This window comes from Nematostella vectensis, chromosome 6 (assembly GCF_932526225.1).
Source record: "Nematostella vectensis chromosome 6, jaNemVect1.1, whole genome shotgun sequence".
Lineage (NCBI taxonomy): Eukaryota > Metazoa > Cnidaria > Anthozoa > Actiniaria > Edwardsiidae > Nematostella > Nematostella vectensis.
In genome coordinates, this window is record NC_064039.1 from 13743070 (window position 1) to 13768450 (window position 25381).

The 25381-nt window shown below is 39.6% G+C and overlaps 1 protein-coding gene across 2 annotated transcripts; it reads left to right on the forward strand.

The window, feature by feature from the left end:
* The first annotated feature begins 723 nt into the window (after window positions 1-723).
* Window positions 724-25049, forward strand: LOC5520996 (RRP12-like protein). Of its 2 annotated transcripts, XM_048729031.1 has the most exons (39): window positions 724-1177; window positions 1666-1695; window positions 1949-2002; window positions 2174-2250; window positions 2709-2814; window positions 3148-3264; window positions 3759-3882; window positions 4569-4642; window positions 4807-4860; window positions 5569-5667; window positions 5880-5971; window positions 6041-6152; window positions 6409-6509; window positions 7602-7680; window positions 7760-7896; window positions 8878-8919; window positions 9049-9170; window positions 9545-9609; window positions 9845-9895; window positions 10076-10184; window positions 10758-10906; window positions 11280-11347; window positions 12361-12454; window positions 12866-13024; window positions 15279-15359; window positions 15454-15562; window positions 16072-16179; window positions 16514-16671; window positions 16856-16947; window positions 17455-17569; window positions 17794-17840; window positions 17973-18042; window positions 21006-21123; window positions 21733-21861; window positions 22220-22257; window positions 22637-22691; window positions 23059-23111; window positions 23487-23569; window positions 24888-25049. In XM_048729031.1, exons 1-39 carry the CDS (start codon window positions 854-856, stop codon window positions 24982-24984), a joined length of 3792 nt encoding a protein of 1263 aa, XP_048584988.1. In that variant the 5' UTR covers window positions 724-853; the 3' UTR covers window positions 24985-25049. The 2 variants fall into 2 exon arrangements, with proteins under 2 accessions (XP_048584988.1, XP_048584989.1); XM_048729032.1 differs by lacking the exons at window positions 22220-22257; window positions 22637-22691; window positions 23059-23111; window positions 23487-23569; window positions 24888-25049 and having other exon boundaries at window positions 21592-21818.
* The last annotated feature ends 332 nt before the right edge of the window (window positions 25050-25381 follow it).

Here is a 25381-nt window from a genome sequence, read left to right on the forward strand (position 1 = left end):
CATGCGGTACCCAGTCCCTTGGTAACTGCCCGGGACTTCATGTAAGACCGCAAGGCGAGTGCTTTATGTAGGGGTTAGGGGAATTGTACATGAAGTACGTTACTCCACCTAATGGTGCAGCTGTAGTTTTTTCTAGTCATACCACGAACGGGACTAAAACCGATACGAGATAACAAAGACAAAGCAAAGTCTACGTGTAGCTGTATTCTTGCAAAACAGAAACGAATCCCTTGTTTATATTTAGGCCACAGAAAAAAAAAATGTTGTTTCTGGTCGTCTCCTGCGTCCAGAATTTCAGTGCCGCATGATTTTTTTTCTATTTTGTAATTTAAGTATTCTTTGTAAAACCTCTAGAATCGTGTGAGTTTTGCGCTCTTCGATAACAAAAAAAATAGCAAAAGATAGACATTCAATTACGGCCATACATGGAAAGTTGTGTGCATGAAACCCTTGCACTGCAACAAGTAGCCGTCGCAATAGGGTCCGTGATTGATGTAATTCAGTCCTTGACTACGAAGGGTTGGAAATAAACATACATTATATTATAATCATTTTTATCCACGCGAAATTTTGAAATTAGAAGAAAATAGAAAATGAGAAACCGTCCACCTGCATGGTCCCCAGGAATAAATCGCGACTAGAAACAAAAGACTTTATTCTCTTCGTCTTGCCCAAGACAACTAGCCCTGTTTTGGGATACCTGTGGTATTTCCGCTGGCCACAAGTATCGTATCTTCCTTTGCAGAAACACAAACATGGCGACGACCACGTGAAACGAAATCACCTTCAAAAATACCAGGATTTTGTCTATCTTCTACTCCTAACCTTACAAAAGTCAATATTCTATTTCACCATGGTTCGGTTAAGGAAAGGAAAGGGCCAGAAATGGCGCAAAGGACAGAGTTGCGTATCAAACCCACAAACGAGAACCCACCGATCGAACACAAAACGAGGAGTTATCACGGGACAAAAATCGAACACTCGATCGAACCTAACGATGGAAGCGTTGGCTAGACACGACGAAGTACACGAATCGGATGTGGAGCTTGGATCTGACGAGGAGAAGAGTTTGAAGAGTGCAGGAATGTTTAGTATCAGTGGATTAACAGACTGTACGAACCCTGCTTTTGAAAGCATCCGTAGGTTTGCTAACACTCAGTTGGCTAGCCAGAAAGAGGTCAGTATTGTATCAAAATGTGTGTCTAAATGGTGCCTTGGATTTAACCTATACTATCCAGGATTCTACTTATATACAACAAAAACAGTCTATCATAGCTGTCAACCTCGCTTTAGGAAAAATCTTGAGAAAATACAGTGAATATACCAGAAGTACATCTTTTCAAGAAAATCAGGCTTGAAAAAAGGTTCAAAATCTTGAGACTCCCACCTAATGCAGGAGAGTTGACAGCTATGGTCTATGGCCATACAACATCAAAGACTATAGTCTACCCATCTGAAAAGATGGTTAGAGAGGTCTGTTAACTTAGATTAATACGGTGGGCACTAGATGCTTCTCTAATAGGTTATGGTCCAAGCCATTTATAAATTATTAATGAGTAATTAGATCCCTTAAGCTAAAAACCCTAATGAATTATAATGTAGATTTTTGGTATAGACTGTCAAGGTCTGCTATTTTAAAACTTAGTTTTTCTTATTAATTCGCAGGTCTGTGCAGTTTTAGCAGCTGTGACTGAGGTGTGTATTTCATATTTATTATTCAGGTTTGGTATGAATTCATCAATTAAGGGCAAAGGAGAAAAAAATTGCACTATAAAGGGTACTTTGCCCAGGAAAAATACTATGGGGTGGTCCATCTTCTGTACACTAAAATTTGCTTGTTAGCCAGCAAAACACCTGTTGTCTGCCTGTGGCAGACTCCCAGATACATTTTATAGTATTTTATATCAAGGCTTTTTTACCTACATACATTATGTCTCCATTATTTCAGGTTATCAAGTCTCAGGGAGGAAGTGAAACTGAGACAGAATACTTTGCAGCTTTGGTGAGCTATCTTAAAAGAATATAAATAACAATGGAGAATGTTTTTAGAGGGAATATTGAATATGTTAGCTATATGCATATAGCACTGAAAATTTGCTGGTCCATGGCCATGTACATAAATAAACTGTAACCAAAGCAAAACCACATTCAGTACAACATTATAATTTTACAGATGACTGCACTTGAGTCAGCACAAGACCAGGAGAGTATGACAGCCATTGCATATCTACTGACATTGATAATAAAAAGGTACACTTTTTGATAAAATCTATTTTTTTACTCCCTTTTACTTACTTGCATATTTATCTTCTGCCTGCATTAAATAACATAGTTTAGCCATCGACAATCGGCTTTTCCATTTAAAATGTACATGGTACACATACTTTACAGTTCTATTGGGGACCTTCTAGTACTGTACAATATATTCCAGTTTTAGTATAAAAATTAAAGTATAAAAAAATTAAAATAAGTAGAAGAAAATTCAAAATCCATTATTTATTTGGAAATGCATACAGTAGCAGATGGTTTGCCATACCACCTCCCCAAACAGTTTCCATGTTGCGTGATTATAAAATCATGAAAGACATGGATTGGTTTATATGACTGATTGACAACATGCTATTCCAAGACTAAACAGGATGTTTCTAGGTTTGTTACAAAACTAATGAAACAGTTCCTGTACAAAGTACAATTTTGTTTTATTGAAGGGTTCCAGAATCTATTTTGAAGACAAAGTTTTCCAAGGCGTCCCAAGTCATCCTGTCTTCTCTAGCTGCTTACGCTGGTGATGGTGGATCGTCATTATTAAAATCTGTAAGTCATATGTATGCCCCAAACTATTCTAGCAAGCACACAGTAAGGACAATTATTACCGATAGAGAACATCAACATGTATGTCCCTAGTATCAGCTGAAAAAAGGACAAGCACAATGGAAACAATGTGTATCATTAACTGTTTTCTTAGTGTCCAGGGTTGTACCTAATGTCAGCTACTGTACTGTACTGACTGGAAAAGAGCTTACTCCACTTTGTGTCATATTTAGCTGGCTCAAATTCCTATATTCCTGGCTAATAGATTCCTGAGTGACTCTGAGCATTTTCTTTTCTTGTTTGTCATCATATTGAAACCATGCATTGTTTTATCAGCTCCTGGGCTGTCTTTGTCAGCTTTTGGTCATCCAGGAACGTGCTGTTTGGTCAGAGTCATCAACTGTCAAGATCTACCATGGTCTACTCAGTTTCACAATTCATTCCAAGCCCAAGGTACGCTACTACTGAATGCGGTATTTACCACACCCTGTTACACTTTGTCAACACATATTTTACATTTTTGAAATTTTAAGATGGTAAATTTGTCCAAACTTCATAGAAAACTGTATCATTTTGGCATCTTAAAATTGGAGCGGTCACTCCCCAAGCGTACCCCTTTATCAAATTTAAATGTGAGGTTTAAAAATATGATGTATAAAATAAATCACATCTATGAAATGTAATGATATTCTGTTATGCCTGGTGCACACTAGTGACATAACGGCATAATGACATAGGCATATATGTTTATATGTTCAAGTGTGAATGGTTCGACATTTTAACATAAGCCCAACATAACAACATGAACATAATGACATAAGAGAAATAACATGTTTTTTTTTTATGTCATTATGTCCATGTGGTTATGTTGGGCTTAAAATAGTGCACGCACGTATGTTGTTATGTCACTAGTGTGCACTAAGCATTCACTCTGTATAAATCCATAGGTTCGTAAGTCCGCACATGAGGCTGTTCATTTACTATTGAGGTCCCCCCCAGCTGGCACCGAGTTTCACCCTGCAGCAGCTGTCACGGCAAAGTTCGCCATCCAACAGATACAGCAGCATGGAGGTATTTGCACACAGATGCAGAACGGCAATCTGCATTTATCTGCCTATTATGAAGTGCCAATTAGAGGAACCGGTACAAGACTTTATTACAGCACAACTTTATGACTGTTTGCATGGTACTGTATATTAATAAATTTAGGCAAAATATTGGTCACAATATTGGGAGAGCATGTAGGTACTTCTGTTAGTACTAGAAATTATGTACCGTATAGGCAAGACAAAAACATTTCCTGATACACCTAAGAATTTACAACTAGAATTTTGAAACTTGTTATAAACTTGAAAGAATTTGAAGGTTTGTTAATTTGAATTAACCAGGGGTTTCATTTAGGCCCCGGCGGCCGGCGGAATCACCAGCTACTACTTTCCCAGCGCCTGCTACTTTTTTACAAAGTCGATTAAAGTTTTATTTAAACTTTATAATAAAATAACTTTCATCCCCTACCTATCAATCTCCACCGCCTACTCTGAAACTCAATAAAATCCCTGTTAACTCTAAGTGATAAATTATCTCTGATATGATATTTGATCCTTTTGTCCTTGGAGATTAATTTTATGATTCACACACGCCATTGAACTTTTAGTTTTTTTATGTAACATAAATGAGAACAATCTATAGAAAAATCAAATTTGTGTCTCTAAGCTTGTCTCGCATGTTCTTGAAAGAATGGATTGAATTAATTCCAGGATCTTCCCAAGCTGTAACTACTCTTCACATCATTGGCCTTTTAAAAGAAATTCTTCCATGTCTCCCTGTCCAGGTACTGTAAATTCCTCCACTCCCTGTGCCCTTCACATATGATATTTGACCATTTAAAGTGTGCTTATCGCATGCCCTGAGATAAACTATGCTTTTGCCCATTGGCCACCTTTTTTTAATCTTTTACAATTTAATATCACTTATTCTGTGGAATTATTAATCCAGAATGTGAAGTCAGTCTGTGAAAATCTCTTGAAGTTGATGACCCTTGGCAATGTGGTAAGGATGGTACAGTATACAAAATAAAGTACAGTATTTTTTATGAGGATGGTAAACAGAGTACAGTATTTTTGATAAGGATTGTATACAAAGTGCAGTATTTTTGATAAGTTAGGATGTTATACAAAGTACAGTATTTTTGATAAGGATGGTATACAAAGTACAGTATTTTTGATAAGGATGGTATACAAGGTATTACAGTAATAAAGATTGGACCTCTAAGGCAGCTAGTACTGTACACTGACTTGTATTCAATACAATATGCAATGTATATATGACAATGTAATGTAATGAATGTGATTTACTGTACAGTAAGAGTGTAAAGCATTGTATTCTTCCTCTTGCTGAATGTGTTTCCCTTTTTGTATGTAATGGATAACAGAGAGATTAGCGACTTATAAGTTCATTTTTATCTTTGCCACAAGGTTATTTAACAAATACAGGAATAAAAAAGAAAAGAAATACTACACTACTGTTTAAGCAAACAAAAAAAAAACATGGATAATGGTACTGTACTGTATTACTATAAAAACAATAGTCAATTACTGTCTGGCCACAATGATTACAAAAACATAAAACTTGCATATACTAAATAGAGAAACAGTATTACTGGCAGCAATACACAGGGCTTCTGAGGCTGTCAGACTTATTGCTACAAAGATAGTAATGTAATGTAGTAACATAGTAACATCTTGTTATTTCTTTAAGATGGTGACTGTCAACTCCTTGCAAACTCTATTCAAGATGTTTGAAGCTTCCCCTTCTGCAGCAAGTTTATCTCCTGAATTGAATGCACAAATAATTAATGTAAGTCAAATATTATCTTCCTTTTGGATCAGTAGGATCCAGTATGCTTGGCACAAGTGCTGTTGGTGCTGGATATTTTCTCAATATTAATTTTAGAATGAAGAAAAATAACTGGATCATACCAACCATATTAAAGCCTCTTGTTCCATACAGTATAGATATACATATGTCAAGTGAAAGAAGTTGAGTGTAGTACTTATGGTCTGTTTTAGGCATTATACGATTACCAACCAAGTGCCAATGATATTGATTTGTCACAAGCTTGGATAACAACGATGGAGAAAGCACACTCAAACTTGACAAGGTACAGAATTGTGTGCTGAAGAGAGATATCATTGTTTTCCTTCACTTGTGGCCTTATCACATTTTGCAGGCTGGACTCCAAGCTGTGTGTTGCCAATTTGGCGAGATGTTTCTCCTCTCTAATGTCATACTTCCTCTCGGATCACAACATCCTGGCGCATGCCACTGCTGCTACACTTAAGGTAAGTGTACAATACCCCAATCATAACCTTTTGTAAAGCATTTCTAACAGGATTCAAGTGACAATATAAATTACTGGTTGACTTACCAGTGCACACCATGTAGATTATCTTTCCTCATTTAGCTATCACAATCAAATTTCTCAAGAAGGACATGCTGTAGTATACTTTGATTGTCTTAATCCATACTCACAAAATTCACAATTTGGGTTTACTTTACCTGCCGAATATTTCTAAACATGCTGTTTGCTCATTTTAGGAGCTGCTTCACAATTGTTTGAGCTCAGCATTGGATGAGCTTATGAAAGATTTGAAGAAACCCAATGCAGGCACAAACACCTCCATCCACAAGATCATCAGGTAAACACAGTAGTAACCCTACCATAAACTCTTATATTAGTGCCATTTTTTTGTGAGGGGGGGGGAGGGGGGCCTCAGTCATTCTTTGTATTTCGCACGTAAAGTATGGCAGATGCAATGTTCTTTGTAAAATTTACTAGGGGAGGGGGGCAACTTTCATCTCTCCTGCCAGTTGAGCCCCTTACTGTATGGCCCTGTATGTGATGGTGATTTCAAAATATCAGCCAAAAAATATTTTTATGCATGTTTAACCCATGAAAAAATATTGAGTTTCGCTACTGTATCCTTAAGTAGCAACTCTCCAATTCTTATATTCTGAACCATCGAATGAGTAATACATACATACAATACAGTTTCTTACTCCTTGAAAAATTGTCATTTATTACCTCTTTGCATGATGTCCGCTGTAAGTCTGCATACTGTATGTACCATGCCACCCTCACCCCAAACTACTGGAAAGGAGCCTGTGAATGACCTGTGAGAAACCTGTGAATATTCAAAACCTGTGAAAAAACTTTGAATTTCCTGTGAAGAACTTGTGAAATTCACAGGTTTAGTCACAGGAAATTTGCAGGTTCCTCTTCTGCAGTGCCAACCAGCATTTGTAAATCCTGCTTGCTTGACAGTGAGTTTTACCTTCAACATGCTTCTGGTTTGCCATTGTGTTGTGTTGCTATAACACTAACTGTATAGTGTTGCTAAGTTCCAATACACCAAAAAATTCTATTCTGCCAAATTTTCGTCTTTAATAAGACTTCTTCAGGGCAGACTGAAGAAGGTTAATCGTTACAAGCTTATTTACATCAAAATAGTGTCGTGAGAGGCAAAAACATTACAAATGACAAAACCTGAATATTCTAGAATAGCTTGCACTATGGACAAAAATAATTTACATATCTCTTAATTTAAAAAACGAAAAATTTGGCAGAGTCGAATTCCAGTTTTTGGTGTATTGTATTCTTTCTTCTGTTTCACGAACATGACTATTTGGGCTTTTTGTATTTATTCGTGTTGCTAAGTTCCAATGCAGTTCAACCCTCTACCAAGCAGAGTAGTACTGTATTAATATGTTTTTGATTGATGATGAAACAGGTGTCTGGAAGCAGGCCTAAAGTACCGGTACCAGGCATCTTGGGGCCTTATCCTACAAGTCCTGAACTCGTTGTTTGAGGTACATACATTCAGTACATATGCATGAAGACTTTTTATCCCACTCACTCACACTCTCTCACTGTCTTTTGGGTCATCAGGTCGCAGGAGAAGCATTCCCCAACCTCATGAGCAAAGTCCTGGTGTCACTTTGTGATCTCAGAGGAACATACCAATTTCCACACATACGGGAACTTGATAGAGCTGTTGGCATGGCGATACAGAAAATGGGGCCTAAGTATGTTTTGTAGTATTAACAGAAGTAGTGTATTTGATGGCTTTGTTAATTCTTTTTTTGTAATACCGTGACACTTTACACCTACAATTTTTTGTGTGTTTTAACTTCTTCAAATTGCTGGATTGTTAATTTGTAAATGTATTAGCCACTACAGTATCAATGCTTTTATTCAGCGTCATAATCGGTAAATGGCCCAGTAACTGCTCAAGTATATTAAGGCTTGGAACATAAGCTAAAACAGGTGAACTTTTGAAAGTTGCCTTAAAGTGAGTAAACATTGCCTTAAATGCACCATTTTTGGTCAAATCATCAAACTCGGCAATGTTAGCTGTTTGGTAATATTTTATTTTGAGTGATGACATCATCCAGCCGATCGCGTGACTTTTGTAAAGCTATATTTCAAAAAATTCTCTGCTGCTGGATACGCTATGAAAAAGAAAACATCGCATGTTTTTATGTTCCTTTGAAACACATCTGTACACTGATGTCTTAACGGTCAAGAAAAGTTTAGCCTTTCGGTCACAAATCAACATTTTAATTTGCATCAGGTCACGTGATATCTTGTTAACGGCAGAGAAAATCCCAGATGCTAAAACGCTATCATATGACACACATAAAGTCAACACTTATTTAGTAAACACCTTTGTCCAAGCTGTTCTCCCCACCAGTGGAAAGGCAAAAAACAATTTTTTCACGTGATCCATGACGTCATCACCAGCAAGAAAACATTATGAAAATGTTATGGCCGTCAACTTTAATCATCTTGCCAAAAAGAATGAATTTAGGGTGACGTTAACAAAGTTTAAGGCAAAAAGTTATATTCGATGTTAAGAGCAAACTACCCAGGCCTAAATATACTTGAGTGGTCAAGCATTTATTCATTGAGTATTGTTTGGCTCAAAATTGGTATTTTTTAAAGTAGTCAGCCCTATTCAAAGTGTGTATAAAAATGTTTAAAAGTTTTTTTTCTTGTTATCTTAGGAATGTGTTAACTGCTGTGCCTCTAGGGCTGGAAAAAGAAACGTGAGTACCATATTTAAAAGGTCTTCACCTGTCCTCTTTTCTTTTTACTGTAGGCCCAAATTAAAAAAAAAGGAATTGTATGTTTATGAAAATACATAAGTTTTATTTTGAATTTTGGCTTCTTTTCAGGGATGACTGCAATTTTCCCCGTTCCTGGCTTCTTCCAATTTTAAAAGATAACATAAAAGACACTCAGCTGAAGTATTTTTTTGATGAGATGCTTCCTCTTGCAGCAGACCTAAGGGCCAAAGGTACAGCTTAAAGATCATGTGTATAGCGCAGCACCAAATAGCATAGTCTCACAGTATCTATTCAGAAATGTTTTTATTGGTACTGGAAATAAAACCTTGGCAGAAACTACAGTATAAACTATTTTGATAGCTGTTTCTAAAAGTTTTAAGTTTTAGGGATATTATGTACTGTATGTTCCAGGTACAGGTACAATACCTACATGCCATTGTTGTCCACGGTTGATTTTGTCGTAGGATAAAACTGTCAATTCAAAAGCACAAAGGTTTCCCACGTTTTTTTATAGAATGTTCTTGGTATTTGCAAATGCTTGGTATAGATTGTTAGGGTGTATGTGGATAGAAGTTCATTCTTTTACTTTTTTATTTACATGTAGCTGTCACATTCACACAGGCAGGAAAAGACCTGGAAAGCAAAGTGTTTGATACTCTCCAACTGCAGGTAAAGTCAATGGAATTGGACTTACTGTCCATTTTCAACACACTTTTTATTGTTTTATATAGAACATCGTATAGCTATTTCCATAATAACTCAATAAGTCAGACATGTTGTCAAATCCGAATGGCATATACTATATAAAGAGAGCTTAGAGCTGCATCAAAATGATCTGCCATAAATGTTCATACATGTTTTGTATCATTGTATTGACTCACCTACATAGAATTGTTTTTTACAGATCTGGTCTTTGCTGCCTGGGTTTTGTACAAGACCAACTGATGTAGTCCAGGTATTTTTTGATATCTAAACTCCTCAATTATTTCTGATTTATCTTGCACATAATAATTCCGTTTTAACAGCACCCTGTACTGTAATATATCTAATAAACCCTTTTATCTTTTTACCTTGCTGTAACAATGTTGATGTTGCTTAAAAAGTCAAGAGCTAACATTTCTTTTTGTGCTCTTAGTCATTCAAGTCTGTAGCCCGTATACTCGGTGTGGCTTTGACTGAGAGATCAGACCTTCGACTCATCGTCTGCCAGGCATTAAGAATCCTCGTCAGCAAGTCAGAAAAGGGTAACGATACATACTACAGTATGTCACAGCAAAGCATAGTATGATTTAGCAAAGAAGGTTCAAACAGGGGCGTAGTCAGGGGGTGGCCTAGGGGGCTTGCCCCCCCCCCCTTCTGTAGCAGCCAAAAATACAGTAGATGAGACATTATCTAAAATACAGGTGAAAATGCCTTGAAAGTCCCTTTTGGGCCCCCTCCTGTTAAAAATTCTGGCTACGCCGCTGTAAAACTACATAGTATGGCAAAGCATAGCATCATTTAACAGAAATTAAGCATTTTAGGGGCTTTAGATCTAAACTTTTTCAATCCAAATCAATTCCAAATCGACCGAAAAGTTATAACATTCAATCATCTCCTTGACTATTTGATTCAATCTATTCAGTATTCATGTTTAAATTACCCACATAATTTCTCCCACATGAAAATTTTGTGCAACAGAGTTTGACATAAATCAAACATACAGTATTGTTCATTTTGCTTATGTGTTTCCCTTTAATGTTATCATTGTTATGATATTGCACCTGATCATCAGTCCAGAATTTATAAAGTTTGATTTTCACAACATCATCTTGCAGCTGAAGAGAAGAAAGAACTAGCGGCCTATGCCAAGAACTACCTACCCATTCTGTTTAACCTGTATTCAGCCGACCCCAAGAACGGGGACCCGGACAAGCTTCCGGTGCTGGAGACAGTGCGCACGTACTTAACCATAACTGACCCCAAGGTGAGTGAGGTGTACCCTGTTAGCACAGCTTTCTTCCTGTTTGTATCCGACAGTTCCCCTAGTAATGACATGTCTCTGTTCCTTTACATGAAATGGGGGTTGATAGATGTGTGTAAAACAAAATTAAAAGTGATAAGGAAAGCTCTTATAAAAGGTGTCTCTGCTCAGACATTTTCAAAACATCACCTTTGTATTTTTGTGCAATGGGCTAACAGAGACTTAGAGCATAAATCTTGTGTTGATTGATTTCCTTGGTAAAAATAAGTTTTAAGGTTTAAATGAAGGTTTAGAGATGTTTGTAGAGGTTTTGGTAGAAGACTTGATTTGTGGCTGTATTTAGTAATCATTTTCTTGCTTCTTTGTTTCTCTCTAGCTGACATCACGGTTCTTCACCAAAGCAATAGAGAAAGTCAACAGCAAAGAGACTAGTCACATTGCCAGGTACTTATCAGCTTGATACAGACCCAGGATAAAACCCTGGCACATCCCTGATACCGGGGATAGCTTAGTAGCTTGGGCTTTCTTTTTTAAGCAAGTCCCTCGATACAGGGTAGAAATATGATTATAAACTTTTATGTGACTGACACTTAACATGATGCTTATCTGTCCTATTCAAATACCAAAAAAAACAACTTTGCTATTAATATGACGTCAGCATAACATTTCACACACACTGGCCAATGTTGGCACTGTTTGTATGGGCCAACTCAGTGTGAGAACTAGGCAACCTAATGGCATATGCACGTGTGTATGTCAAAAATGCTTTTGTAAATATTCAAAATTTGATTGGTCAAAACAAAAAATTACAACATAAGTTACACTTTAATTTTATTAAAACTAAATGCTGCCTTACGTTTTTGAATATTTGAGTTTTAGGATTTATTAGTATGTGTAATATGGCTTATTAGACAAATCTAACATGGGGAACCTTGTGAAAATTATGTCAAGCAAAAACTTTTGTTCTTTCTTCTTTTAATTGGTTCAAAACAGAAAATGGCAGATAAGATATATCAGGGAGCACATGTTTGATGTAATTTAATCAAAATCTCACTATATTCTATGTCTTGTGCCTGTGTGTTTAGTACAAAAACTCTCCTACGTGTGGAAAGCTTTTAGCCGCAGGACAATGGGGCTAGTTCTTGTATGGGTGGTTACTTGATGAAATGAACTCATAGGGAAAGAGGGGGGTTAAATCTAGTTTCTTTGAATTCCAAGAAGTCATGGAGAAAGAGAGGTTTTAATTCAGTTTGGAGGTCATGGGTAATAAGTTTGAAGAGGGGGGTTAATTTAGTTTCTTTGAATTCCAGGAAGTCATAGGTAAAAAGGTGGATGAATTCTAGTTCCTTGGAGTTCCATAAAGTTACAGGAAAAGAGGGGGGTTTAAGCTGGTTTCTTGGAATTCCATGGAGTCATAGGGAAAGAGGGGGGTTTAATCTAGTTTCTTGGAATTCCAGGAACTGCATGATGGACTTGGTAATCGCAATGGTGCCATATGTGAATGAGTCCAACCTCCAAACATTATACAACATGGTGGTGCCATCACTCAAGGTATGAGTACTCCAAATTGCCAAGCCATCATTTCCAGTAAATTATCTTCGTGTCTAGGGCTGACACAATCTCACCTGTCAAGCCAGAGAAACTACGGTATATTCTTATCAGGTTGCCTCCTGATTGTGTGAAGATGTGTGTGGTTCAACTGAGACGTGGAACAGAGTGGACACCCTTTATAAAAAAAACAGGCTTTTTCCAAATTCTTTAGTTAAGGGATGAAACTACCATTAAGCAGACACCTCCATATAACAGCCATTTTTCGGTCCGAGGGTGTCCGTCATATACAGTGCAGCTTATTTGCTTAGTTTACACCAATTTCAAATAACCTTATAACCGCTTAGTGTATGTTCATACCGATATTTAAGCTACAAATACAAGTACAACACTTTTACCAGAGTGTTTCATCAGTCTCAGGATGTGACACAGCAGAAGAAAGCTTACCGTGTGCTGGAACAGATGTGCAGCTCCGACTCACAGGCATGTAGGGCCTTCCTCTCAAGCCACCTCGATCAGCTACAGGACAAGCTGCTCAACTCACTGGCATCCTCGAGCTCTGCATCAAAAGCTGTGAGTCACCTCTCTACACCCCAAGCTACTAGTGCCTATCACCTCACTACACCCCAAACTACTAGCACCCATCACATCACTACACCCCAAACTACTAGCACTCACCACATCACTACACCCGAAACTACTAGCACACATCACATCAGTACACCCCAAACTACTAGCACCCATCACTTCACTACACCCCAAACTACTAGCACCCATCGCATCAGTACACCCCAAACTACTAGCACTCACCACATCACTACACCCGAAACTACTAGCACACATCACATCAGTACACCCCAAACTACTAGCACCCATCACATCACTACACCCCAAACTACTTGCACTCATCACCTAACTACACCCCAAACTACTTGCACTCATCACCTAACTACACCCGAAACTACTAGCACACATCACATCAGTGCACCCCAAACTACTAGCACACATCACATCAGTACACCCCAAACTACTAGCACCCATCACATCACTACACCCCAAACTACTTGCACTCATCACCTAACTACACCCGAAACTACTAGCACACATCACATCAGTGCACCCCAAACTACTAGCACACATCACATCACTACACCCCAAACTACTTGCACTCATCACCTAACTACACCCGAAACTACTTGCACCCATCACATCAGTACACATCAAACTACTGGCACTCATCACATAACTACACCCCAAACTACTAGCACCCATCACATCACTACACCCCAAACTACTAGCACTCATCACATCACTACACCCCAAACTACTAGCACCCATCACATCACTACACCCCAAACTACTAGCACTCATCACATCACTACACCCCAAACTACTAGCACTCATCACATCACTACACCCCAAACTACTAGCACCCATCACATCACTACACCCCAAACTACTAGCACCCATCACATAACTACACCCCAAACTACTAGCACCCATCACATCACTACACCCCAAACTACTAGCACTCATCACATCACTACACCCCAAACTACTAGCACTCATCACATCACTACACCCCAAACTACTAGCACCCATCACGTAACTACACCCCAAACTACTAGCACCCATCACATCACTACACCCCAAACTACTAGCACCCATCACATCACTACACCCCAAACTACTAGCACTCATCACATCACTACACCCCAAACTACTAGCACCCATCACATCACTACACCCCAAACTACTAGCACTCATCACATCACTACACCCCAAACTACTAGCACCCATCACATCACTACACCCCAAACTACTAGCACTCATCACATCACTACACCCCAAACTACTGGCACTCATCACATCACTACACCCCAAACTACTAGCACCCATCACATCACTACACCCCAAACTACTAGCACCCATCACATCACTACACCCAAACTACTAGCACCCATCACATCAGTACATCCCAAACTACTAGCACTCATCACATCACTACACCCCAAACTACTAGCACCCATCACATAACTACACCCCAAACTACCAACACTCATCACATCAATACACCCCAAAGTACTAGCACACATCACATCACTACACCCCAAACTACTAGCACCCATCACATCACTACACCCCAAACTACTAGCACCCATCACATCAGTACATCCCAAACTACTAGCACTCATCACATAACTACACCCCAAACTACTAGCACCCATCACATAACTACACCCCAAACTACTAGCACCTATCACATCTGTACACCCCAAACTACTAGCACTCATCACATCACTACACCCCAAACTACTAGCACTCATCACATCACTACACCCCAAACTACTGGCATTCATCACCAGTACATCCCAAACTACTTGTACCTATCACATCTCTACACCCCAAACTACTAGCACTCATAACAAGTTGACCATAGCATTTCGCATGTCCTTTAGAGGGATCCCGTGTCCCTTGCTATTTTGTCCAGGAAACTCAGTCTTCTGTAACGCCTTGAGAGCAGCTAGGGGTCTCGTAGGATTTGGTGGGGAGTTGCCTAATTTATAGCTTGAAAGAAGTGACACATGAACAAATTAACAAAAACACACAGCTATCTCAGGGCTCAGGGCTGGTAAAGGATATATGCATCTGAAGCCATTCCATCATATCTTATTCTAAACTGTTAAAAGAGCGAGAGTATACCACAATCGCAATCATGCCGTGTCCAGTTGACACCTTGTTACTCGAACCTCTGGGGCTTTTGCCTTTTGCCAAAGTCCCCCTTCTCTCTTTAACCCCATGAAGCTAACGCACTTACATTGTGTAGCCACGGCTTCGCTGCCTCACTCATATCGTGAAACACCTCGGCGCGGAGCACAAGGACTTCATCACCGCCATCATTCCAGAGGTAACCTTGTAACACATTTTTAAGGGGAAAGAGCTGGGTGAAAAGTTATTTGAACCTTTTTTAAAGTTTGCTTAGCTATTATGATGATTTTCAGGTCATCCTGTGTACTAAGGAGGTCGGGACGAAAGCGCGTGCCGCCGCTCTCAGCCTTCTCGTCGCCAACTGTAACGCGCTGTGCCGCTGTGTCCCTGGTACCAGGGCAGGTAATGTCTTCAAACCCGTTTGATCTTTTTTTGTTTGTTTTTGTTTTAAAATAGTTGTTATCATTTACAAAAGTTAAATACAACTCTCCTTTTATACTTTAGGTATACAATTAAGCGGTTTTTATTATAAGATGGATTGAATCTTACAGTGATTGAAGTGAATTTATTTGCCTTTGAAAACATGCCGCTAAGACAGAAACTGATGTAATCTCAAGGTGCCCAGGGAAGGTTTGGGCAGCTTGCAAGACTGTTCCTTGTTTTACAATGTTATATCCAATACTTTTTGTAAAGGTTTTTTGTATTTATTCAAACGCGAGGCAATTTCGCACAATCTCGTCCCGAAGGTCTAACACTAGAAACGGGAACAAAACTACTCACATAGAGGTGTTGACTCTTGTGTTGGTTTACTTCCTTGAGTTAACTTCGCCTACGCTGACTACCCAGTTATTCTACAGCTTGTCTGTAGTTTTTCTAGTCATACCAGTGAAACTTCTCTGGTTGTGTTTCAGACGGTCTAGTTGCTTACCTAGAGCTGGTGCTGGCTGGCCTCGCGGGCTCACCCCACATGGTCAGCGCTACCATCATTTCCATTTCGCGGCTTGTGTTTGAGTTCAGAGGTGAGTCTGTTTGGGGTATATGTAGGCTCTGCCTACATTTCTCGCGTGTAGAATATAACGAAAAAATAGAACGACCGTTGTTTTCCTTCGGCGGTAGTAGTGGCTACATACGCTAACTCGGTTTCAATTGATTCCACTGAACCTCACTTTTAATTGAAATTGAAAACGATGATTTTAGGCTTCTAAGTCTAAGCTCAAACGTCGTATTATCCATGAGCCGTATTCAATGCATTCAAATAAAGATTAAACAATCGACTTGATTAATTTGCAAGCATTTGTATTGAATACGGCTCATGGATAAATCGACTTAGCCTAACTGATAAATGTTCTATAGGTGACATACCGTCAAAGGTGGTGGAACAGTTGATCGAGAGCGTGCTGGTTTGCCTCAAGTCCAAGACCAAAGAAGTGATCAAGTCGGCTTTAGGATTTCTCAAGGTCGTCATCTCTGTCATGAGTCGGGAGGATTTGGCGCCGTACGCGCGAGACCTGGTAAGGGCCGCTTCCTCGAATTGATGCGAAACGGTGACGTCAGTCATTGGTTCAAGTCGATTGGTTGACGATGCTCTGTCGAAGGGCATCAAGTGGCAGTCGTGGGATCTAATTGGTTGTCGATGGTACGTCGAAGGGCACCCAAAAGCAGTCGTGGAATCTGATTGGTTGTTTATCGTTTCAGGCGAGTGGGATCGTGACGTGGAACGAGGACAACCGAAGACGATTCCGCTACAACGTGAAGGTCCTCTTTGAACGGCTCATACGCAAATTCGGGTAAAATATTTGTATATTATAATTTTCTTAAAATCGGGGTATCTTTGGGTCGCGGTACGTTTAAGTAATTGTTTATTATTATTTTATCTTAATTGGAAGGGGTCGTGATTACTGTCCAATACTGTGAGCCCGTGGTACGAGCTCCCGTACAGTTAGTACTTCATGTAGCCAGCTACATGGCCTAACAGGATTGGCTAGATTACCTCATGGTTCTATTGTATTCTCGTTCTTCGTCTGCATCTTCCGATAGCTTCTACATGGACCGCTAGGGTTTTGCTTGACGCACTATGTTTCTGGCTACATGAAGTACCAACCCGTACATACGTATGACAGCAACGCCTGGCGCCGGCTAGAAATGGAGCCTGGGGAGAGAAAACCTTGACAGCGAGGCTTCTTAAAAAAACTTCCAGAGACGTCTTCGAATAAACCCTACTATGCACGTTTGATTGAGGCAAACCTTAATAACCTATATATCATCTTGAACCTTATATTGGGGGTGTTTTTTAGATATCAGACGGCGCTAAAATGCGTACCGGAGGATCATAAAAAGCTCGTTCACAATATCCACAAGACGACTCAGCGCCTGAAACGACAGAAGATCATTTCAAGAGCTAAAAACATGGTACGTTACAAGCCGTCTTTTTACGTACTCGCACAAAACCGAATCACAAAGCATCCGCTTCTCGCTAATAGACGTTTCGTATTTTCAAGTGTGAATAATAACAAAGTAGTGATTGGTCGACATTCTTAATTTGGCCTTTTTACCGCACTCTGAGATCAATTTTCTCATAGAAAAAGACAAGAAGATGTTTTCTATCTCTAATGATACTGTTATTCGATGAACAGGGGGCAGATACAGACGATCAAGACACACTTGCTCCGCACATGGAAAGGTAAGCTCAGATCACTTTAGATACGGAAGGTGTTGCGTAGACTTGATCTCTTTTCACGCCACATGGATCATGTTTTAGCTTTTGTAAGCTGAGCGTTTAGCTGAAAATTCCATTTTGGATTTTTTTTGGCAGTTATGAAGCTTTGATGTTCGGCTCTGATGATGAAGACGATAATGAAGCTGGGCCAAAGAAGAATGTTAAGGTACAAATGTCACTTTTCAAGTGACAGTAATTAATTTTTTTCACATAAAAAACGAGAGCATTGTTTGAAAAATGTTCAGCTATAATAGGCAAAGTGATTGCTACGTGCTGGCGCTGTTTACATTCAAGGACCTATAGAAAGCAATATTGGGTGTTGCTGTTTACACGGAGCTGTACGGAGCAATGTTGGGTACTGGTGCTGTTTACACAGCTATACAAAGCAATGTTGGGTTTTGGTGCTGTTTACACAGCTATACAAAGCAATGTTTGGTACTGGTGCTGTTTACATAGCTATACAAAGCAATGTTGGGTACTGGTGCTGTATACACAGCTGTACAAAGCAATGTTGGGTACTGGTGCTGTTTACACAGCTATACAAGGCAATGTTTGGTACTGGTGCTGTTTACACAGCTATACAAAGCAATGTTTGGTACTGGTGCTGTTTACACAGCTATACAAAACAATGTTTGGTACAGGTACTGTTTACACAGCTATACAAAGCAATGTTGGGTTCTGGTGCTGTTTACATAGCTATACAAAGCAATGTTGGGTACAGGTACTGTTTACACAGCTATACAAAGCAATGTTGGGTACTGGTGCTGTTTACACAGCTATACAAAACAATGTTTGGTACTGGTGCTGTATACACAGCTATACAAAGCAATGTTGGGTACTGGTGCTGTATACACAGCTATACAAAGCAATGTTGGGTACTGGTGCTGTTTACACAGCTATACAAAGCAATGTTTGGTACTGGTGCTGTTTACACAGCTATACAAAGCAATGTTGGGCTCTGGTGCTGTTTACACAGCTATACAAAGCAATGTTGGCTACTGGTGCTGTTTACACAGCTATACAAAGCAATGTTTGGTACTGGTGCTGTATACACAGCTATACAAAGCAATGTTGGGTAATGGTGCTGTTTACACAGCTATACAAAGCAATGTTGGGTACTGGTGCTGTTTACACAGCTATACAAAGCAATGTTGGGTACTGGTGCTGTTTACACAGCTATACAAAACAATGTTTGGTACTGGTGCTGTATACACAGCTATACAAAGCAATGTTGGGTACAGGTGCTGTTTACACAGCTATACAAAGCAATGTTGGGTACAGGTGCTGTTTACACAGCTATACAAAGCAATGTTGGGTACTGGTGCTGTTTACACAGCTATACAAAACAATGTTTGGTACTGGTGCTGTATACACAGCTATACAAAGCAATGTTGGGTACCGGTACTGTTTACACAGCTATACAAAGCAATGTTGGGTTCTGGTGCTGTTTACACAGCTATACAAAGCAATGTTGGGTACTGGTGCTGTTTACACAGCTATACAAAGCAATGTTGGGTTCTGGTGCTGTTTACACAGCTATACAAAGCAATGTTGGGTACTGGTGCTGTTTACACAGCTATACAAAGCAACGTTGGGTACTGGTGCTGTTTACACAGCTATACAAAGCAATGTTGGGTTCTGGTGCTGTTTACACAGCTATACAAAGCAATGTTGGGTACTGGTGCTGTTTACACAGCTATACAAAGCAATGTTGGGTTCTGGTGCTGTTTACACAGCTATACAAAGCAATGTTGGGTACTGGTGCTGTTTACACAGCTATACAAAGCAATGTTGGGTACTGGTGCTGTTTACACATTTATACAAAGCAATGTTTGGTACTGGTGCTGTATACACAGCTATACAAAGCAATGTTGGGTACTGGTGCTGTTTACACAGCTATACAAAGCAATGTTTGGTACTGGTGCTGTATACACAGCTATACAAAGCAATGTTGGGTACAGGTGCTGTTTACACAGCTATACAAAGCAATGTTGGGTACTGGTGCTGTTTACACAGCTATACAAAGCAATGTTGGGTAATGGTGCTGTTTACATAGCTATACAAAGCAATGTTGGGTACTGGTACTGTTTACACAGCTATACAAAACAATGTTTGGTACTGGTGCTGTATACACAGCTATACAAAGCAATGTTGGGTACCGGTGCTGTTTACACAGCTATACAAAGCAATGTTGGGTACTGGTGCTGTTTACACAGCTATACAAAGCAATGTTGGGTACTGGTGCTGTTTACACAGCTATACAAAGCAATGTTGGGTTCTGGTGCTGTTTACACAGCTATACAAAGCAATGTTGGGTACTGGTGCTGTTTACACAGCTATACAAAGCAATGTTGGGTACTGGTGCTGTTTACACAGCTATACAAAGCAATGTTGGGTTCTGGTGCTGTTTACACAGCTATACAAAGCAATGTTGGGTTCTGGTACTGTTTACACAGCTATAAAAACAATGTTTGGTACTGGTGCTGTTTACACAGCTATACAAAGCAAAGTTGGGTTCTGGTGCTGTTTACACAGCTATACAAAACAATGTTTGGTACTGGTGCTGTTCACACAGCGTTATAAAGCAATGTTGAGTAATGGTGCTGTTTACACAGCTATACAAAGCAATGTTTGGTACTGGTGCTGTTTACACAGCTATACAAAGCAATGTTGGGTTCTGGTGCTGTTTACACAGCTATACAAAACAATGTTTGGTACTGGTGCTGTTTACATAGCTATACAAAACAATGTTTGGTACAGGTGCTGTTTACACAGCTATACAAAGTAATGGTGCTGGCACAGTTACCACAGAGCTGTATAAAGCAATGTTGGGTGTTGCTGTTTACACAGAGCTGTACAAAAGGCGTGAATTGCTGCGCGCGAATACCCTGCAAAGCTCCTTGCAAACAGCAAACGCTTCGCTAAACATTGACGTAAATATTGTTTATACATTGAGCTGCACGATGCCGCATTCTCGGGGAGAGAACCACCGTCCGATCTTTAATCAGCCAACACCAAATACGTCTATCACGCAACACACTAACCCTAATGTCACGTAACCACCAAACGCATGCGCAACGCCTTATTTGAACCCAATCTATAACTAAAGACTATCTATACGTTTCGTAGGGTAAGAAGGAAGTCAAGGCGAAAGTTCAAGGCAAAGGGCCGAAGACTTGGATCCGAGAAGGAGCCGAGGAGGAACCCGTTGACTTTATGGACGCGAATGTGGTACAGCGTGTTGTGGGTACGCAACCTTTTAGGCCCCGCTCCTCATTCTCTCGTAAAATGGACATCTCTAATTGGCTATTTTGAAAAATAGTACACAGGCTTCCCGTTTTGCGAGTTACCGCGACGCTCCTCCCTTAACTACATCGCCACAAGTCGTCGTTTTCGAAAGGGTCCGTTGTTGTCCGTTTACATGTGACCAAATGGGTACCGTTTTTAGATATTTTTTACTCTGGACATGTACGGACAATACCCATATCCGTCACAAAAGTTTGCGTCTTTTAACAAAAATGGATACGTGGGGATGGGGTCTCAATTCAATACTATAGTGACACCTTTATAACGGATATCTGACTGAAAAATGTGTCCGTTGCCTAGAAGGCGCCCCCTCAAATACCCCGTGCCTGTCTCGGGATGACGAATGTTTTACTGCCGCAAACAAGTAACAAAGGAGAAATTGTTGACATTCTTTAATGTGTGTTTTTAGCCACGGATCCAAGGAAATGGTTACCATACTTTAACGTGTGTTTTTAGCCACGGATTCAAGGAAATGGTTAACATCCTTTAACGTGTGTTTTTAGTTACGGATTCAAGGAAATTGTTAACATCCATTAACTTTTGTTTGTAGCCACGGATCCAAGGAAGGGAAAGCGCAAGCTCGTAAATGACTTCGAGACATCAAGTGACGGCAAACTCATCATACCCGCCGACGAGGAGGATGAAGACGACCCGAAACCGAATCGCAAAAAGAGCGACGGTATTTACGCCTGAAATAACTTTTACACTATTTTGATGAAATCGGCGAAACAGATGATACGTAGATAAATTACTTTTACACTATTTTGATGAAATCGAACAAAAATATGATAGATAAAGAAAGATAAAAAGAAGATAGAAGAAACATAAAAAAGTCAGAGGCTTATCAGTATTGTTAAAATGTGGAATGGGAATGCAATAAAAAACAACAGAAAGAAAGCCAAAAGTTAAAGTTGCAACATCCTTATGTTAATTTCGCTTCTGCATAAAGGTCTTTTATGTTACTATTAAGAAATCTTTTGCTGATGTATTATCCTCCCTTCATAATCTATCTTTATTAATCTTTGTCTCTTGGGTAGCCTTTGCGGATGCTGACCTGATGGACCTCGAGCCTGAAGTGAGTATTTTACTGCTGTCCTCGGGACTACACAGTCCCAAAATATGGTCATGCAAACAATCTTGGCCAATCACACTCTTGCTTTTAAGTCAGTCATTGGTCCAAGTGGTTTGAGTGACAGCCAATTTTGGCCAATCACACTCTTGCTTTTAAGTCAGTCATTGGTCCAAGTGGTTTGAGTGACAGCCAACCTTGGCGATTGGTCTAAACCTTACTGATTGGTCAATCACGCTCTTGCTTTTTGCGAGTATTAGATCATTCATGTCAGCGATTGGTCTAAACATTTTGATTGACAACTTATGATTGCCCAAATAGATTTATCTGCTAATGAAAAGTAAACTCAGAGATGACATTGCTACGTTTTTGTTATAATTATTAGGTTTCCAATTCACGAAAGAAAGGTACTCGGGACGATGAAGACGACGACGATGAAGGTAACGATATTTTATTTCATTTCGTTATTTGCGTATCGTATCTTAGGCCTAGATTAAACGTCGTGCCAGAGTCGCACCGTTCTGGTTCGGTTGAGGTTCGACTATAGAGCGGTTCCAGAGTAAACATGAAGGCGAGCTTCTCATTTATTTAATTTAGCGCGCAATAAACGGCATGCTAACTTCGCATTAACTGTAACATGTCTAGAGTGTCACGCAAATACCCTGTCACGCCGTTTGATCTAGGCCTTAGCATGAAAGAACATCCAGTCGAGCCCTAGACATGTTTTCTCTGCGCCACAGCTGCCTAAACGTGGCTGCAGGGCAGGATTATAATAATAATCCATTTCTGTTTTATCTGTTTATCCAGAAATAGGCCCCAAAAAGAAACTGCACCAACCAGGAGCCGAATACAGAGCCAAGGTATGTCCTGGATTACAGGGCTAAAAATATGTACCTGTTCTGTAAGTGTAAAGCGGTAGCCAGCTTTTGCAGCACAGGAAAGTTAAAAGGTGCTCGGTGCTCAAGGATCGCAAATTGACAATGTTTCCAAAGCCGGAAGATTTCCATATTATTCTGCGAGGAAGGCGTTTTCAAGCATTCAAAGACCAAGTATATCTTTGTTCCGACCAAGAAGCCGTTTAAAATATGTGGTAGACACTTTTTCTTGTTAATAAAGAAACTGAAAACAAATGAAAGCACTGTTCACAACGAAACTAGCGCAAATAGGTGGACAATTTATATCGCTTTGTTTTGACATTTTTTTTTTGTGGTTTGACCTCCCATTGTTTACTTTAGCGTGCCGGAGGCGATGTCAAAAAGAAAGGAAAGCCTGATCCATATGCGTATCTGCCTCTTAACATGTCCACATTGAACAGAAGGTACGTTGCCCTAGAGACCAAGAAACGAGTCGATAAGTCTGATGTTTCATGCAGACAACCCAACCTTGACGGCTACGATTACTAAAAACCACTACGGTTAACCGCAAGCTCCCAGAAAACGGTGCGCCATCAGCTAAACATTATTTGGATTAAGCATTGCTACGAGTGTTGCAAAGTTTTTCTTAAACACTATTGACGTTGTGTGGACACACCTTTAGACAACGTCTTTATTGACCTTTAGACAACGTCTTTATTTATATGATTTTGTTCTAGCGGGCTAGCGATAAGTGCCTGCGCTATCACAATGACAGCGGTACATAGCTCGTTTCGTGGGTTGAAACTTTATGTAGCCATCAATAGTGTGTCCTAGATACTGACCCTAACCACCTTACCCAAACCCTAACAATATTGATGGCTACATGAAGTACTATGCTTTATCGAATAGAAAAGCAGGCATGGAAATTGTCAAAAACGAAATAAGTGTTCTGTGTGCTTGAATATAAAATTGCGAGCTTATCGAGACGTGGATTTCTTGTACGTCGCCTTTTGACCAATAAATACAATGTTCAATAATGTTGTAAAGCGCACACTCAAAAGGTTTAAGATAAAACTTTATTTGAACCCGCTCGATAATCCTTCGCGTGACTTCATAATTCAATTAAATACTTGTTACGGCTGGAACCCAATTCGGCTTCAACGCCGTCTTATAGTCGTAATCTTCCGGTAAAGTACATTTGCATTCATTATAATAACGTATGCATTCTATACGGCACATTGTTAATACGGCGTCTAAAACCAATCTGATTTAAGCCGTATTATGCGGCTGGACCAGGCGTATGTCTCGCAGACCCGTATACAATGATTTAAGACGCCGAATTAACCATGTGTAAACATTTTATACGGCTGAATTTTATGCGACGTTAATGCGGCCTTTAAACTAGGCCTAACCTCCACGGCGTTCTGAATAGTCGCGTGCTTAATGACGCCGTTTAAGCACGTCTTTTGACATTTTTTATCAAATATTTTTTGACTTCGTGTATACACGCCTTTAGACAAACTCTTTATTGAAGTCGTGTCAACATGCATTTGACGTCTTTTTTGAGTCATTAAACAAAGGTTTCTTTACGGGTGATTAAGGCAAGTGGTCTTGTGACCCATCGGTAAATAAATGTAGTGACTCGTTCTATTATTCCATCTCTTATGAATATTGTAGAGGCAAATTTTAATTACCAGAGAAAAATGTTAGGAGCGTTGACCCTAGCCCCGTTCAAAAAGAAAAAGCAGGAACTAATTCTCGTCTTTTTTATTTTTCTCTTAGAAAACAACGCAAGGTGGCCGGCCAGTTCAAGGGGATCGTCCGCGCTTCCAAGAAGGGGTCTGTTCTTGCTCAGCGGCGAAATGTTAAACGGAAATGAACGGCAAGACATGTACAATATAACCAATTTACCAACTGGATTAAAGTCGATTCTTGCATAAAAAATGAAGCTTATGTATGAAGTTTTGAATTAATTCATAAAAAAAAATGAAGCTGATGTATAAAGTTCATGTAAAATCACCATGTTGCCACGGCGTTAATAGCGTTAATAGTCAAGAATCATTCTAGACGTGTCGTCTTTGTTGCGTGAATTCATTATTCAGAATTTACCCTACCTTATCAAAAATAAAAAGAGTACCAAAAAGTATAACACGATGATATAATACTTTGTTTGAAAAATGTTATTTATGGAAATTCACCCTCGATGAGGCCTCGTTATTACAACAAAATGGGATGCGACCTTAATACGTTTTAGCGCCAAGACCCTATTGATTATT

What these genes read in the sequence shown, in the direction of transcription:
- LOC5520996 (XM_048729031.1), top strand. Translation starts at nt 854, where the DNA reads ATGGTTCGGTTAAGGAAAGGAAAGGGCCAGAAATGGCGCAAAGGACAG. An exon ending in CTGACATTGATAATAAAAAG is followed by an intron (nt 2,251 to 2,708) that starts GTACACTTTTTG and finishes GTTTTATTGAAG; the next exon opens with GGTTCCAGAATCTATTTTGA. An exon ending in ACAGATACAGCAGCATGGAG is followed by an intron (nt 3,883 to 4,568) that starts GTATTTGCACAC and finishes AATTAATTCCAG; the next exon opens with GATCTTCCCAAGCTGTAACT.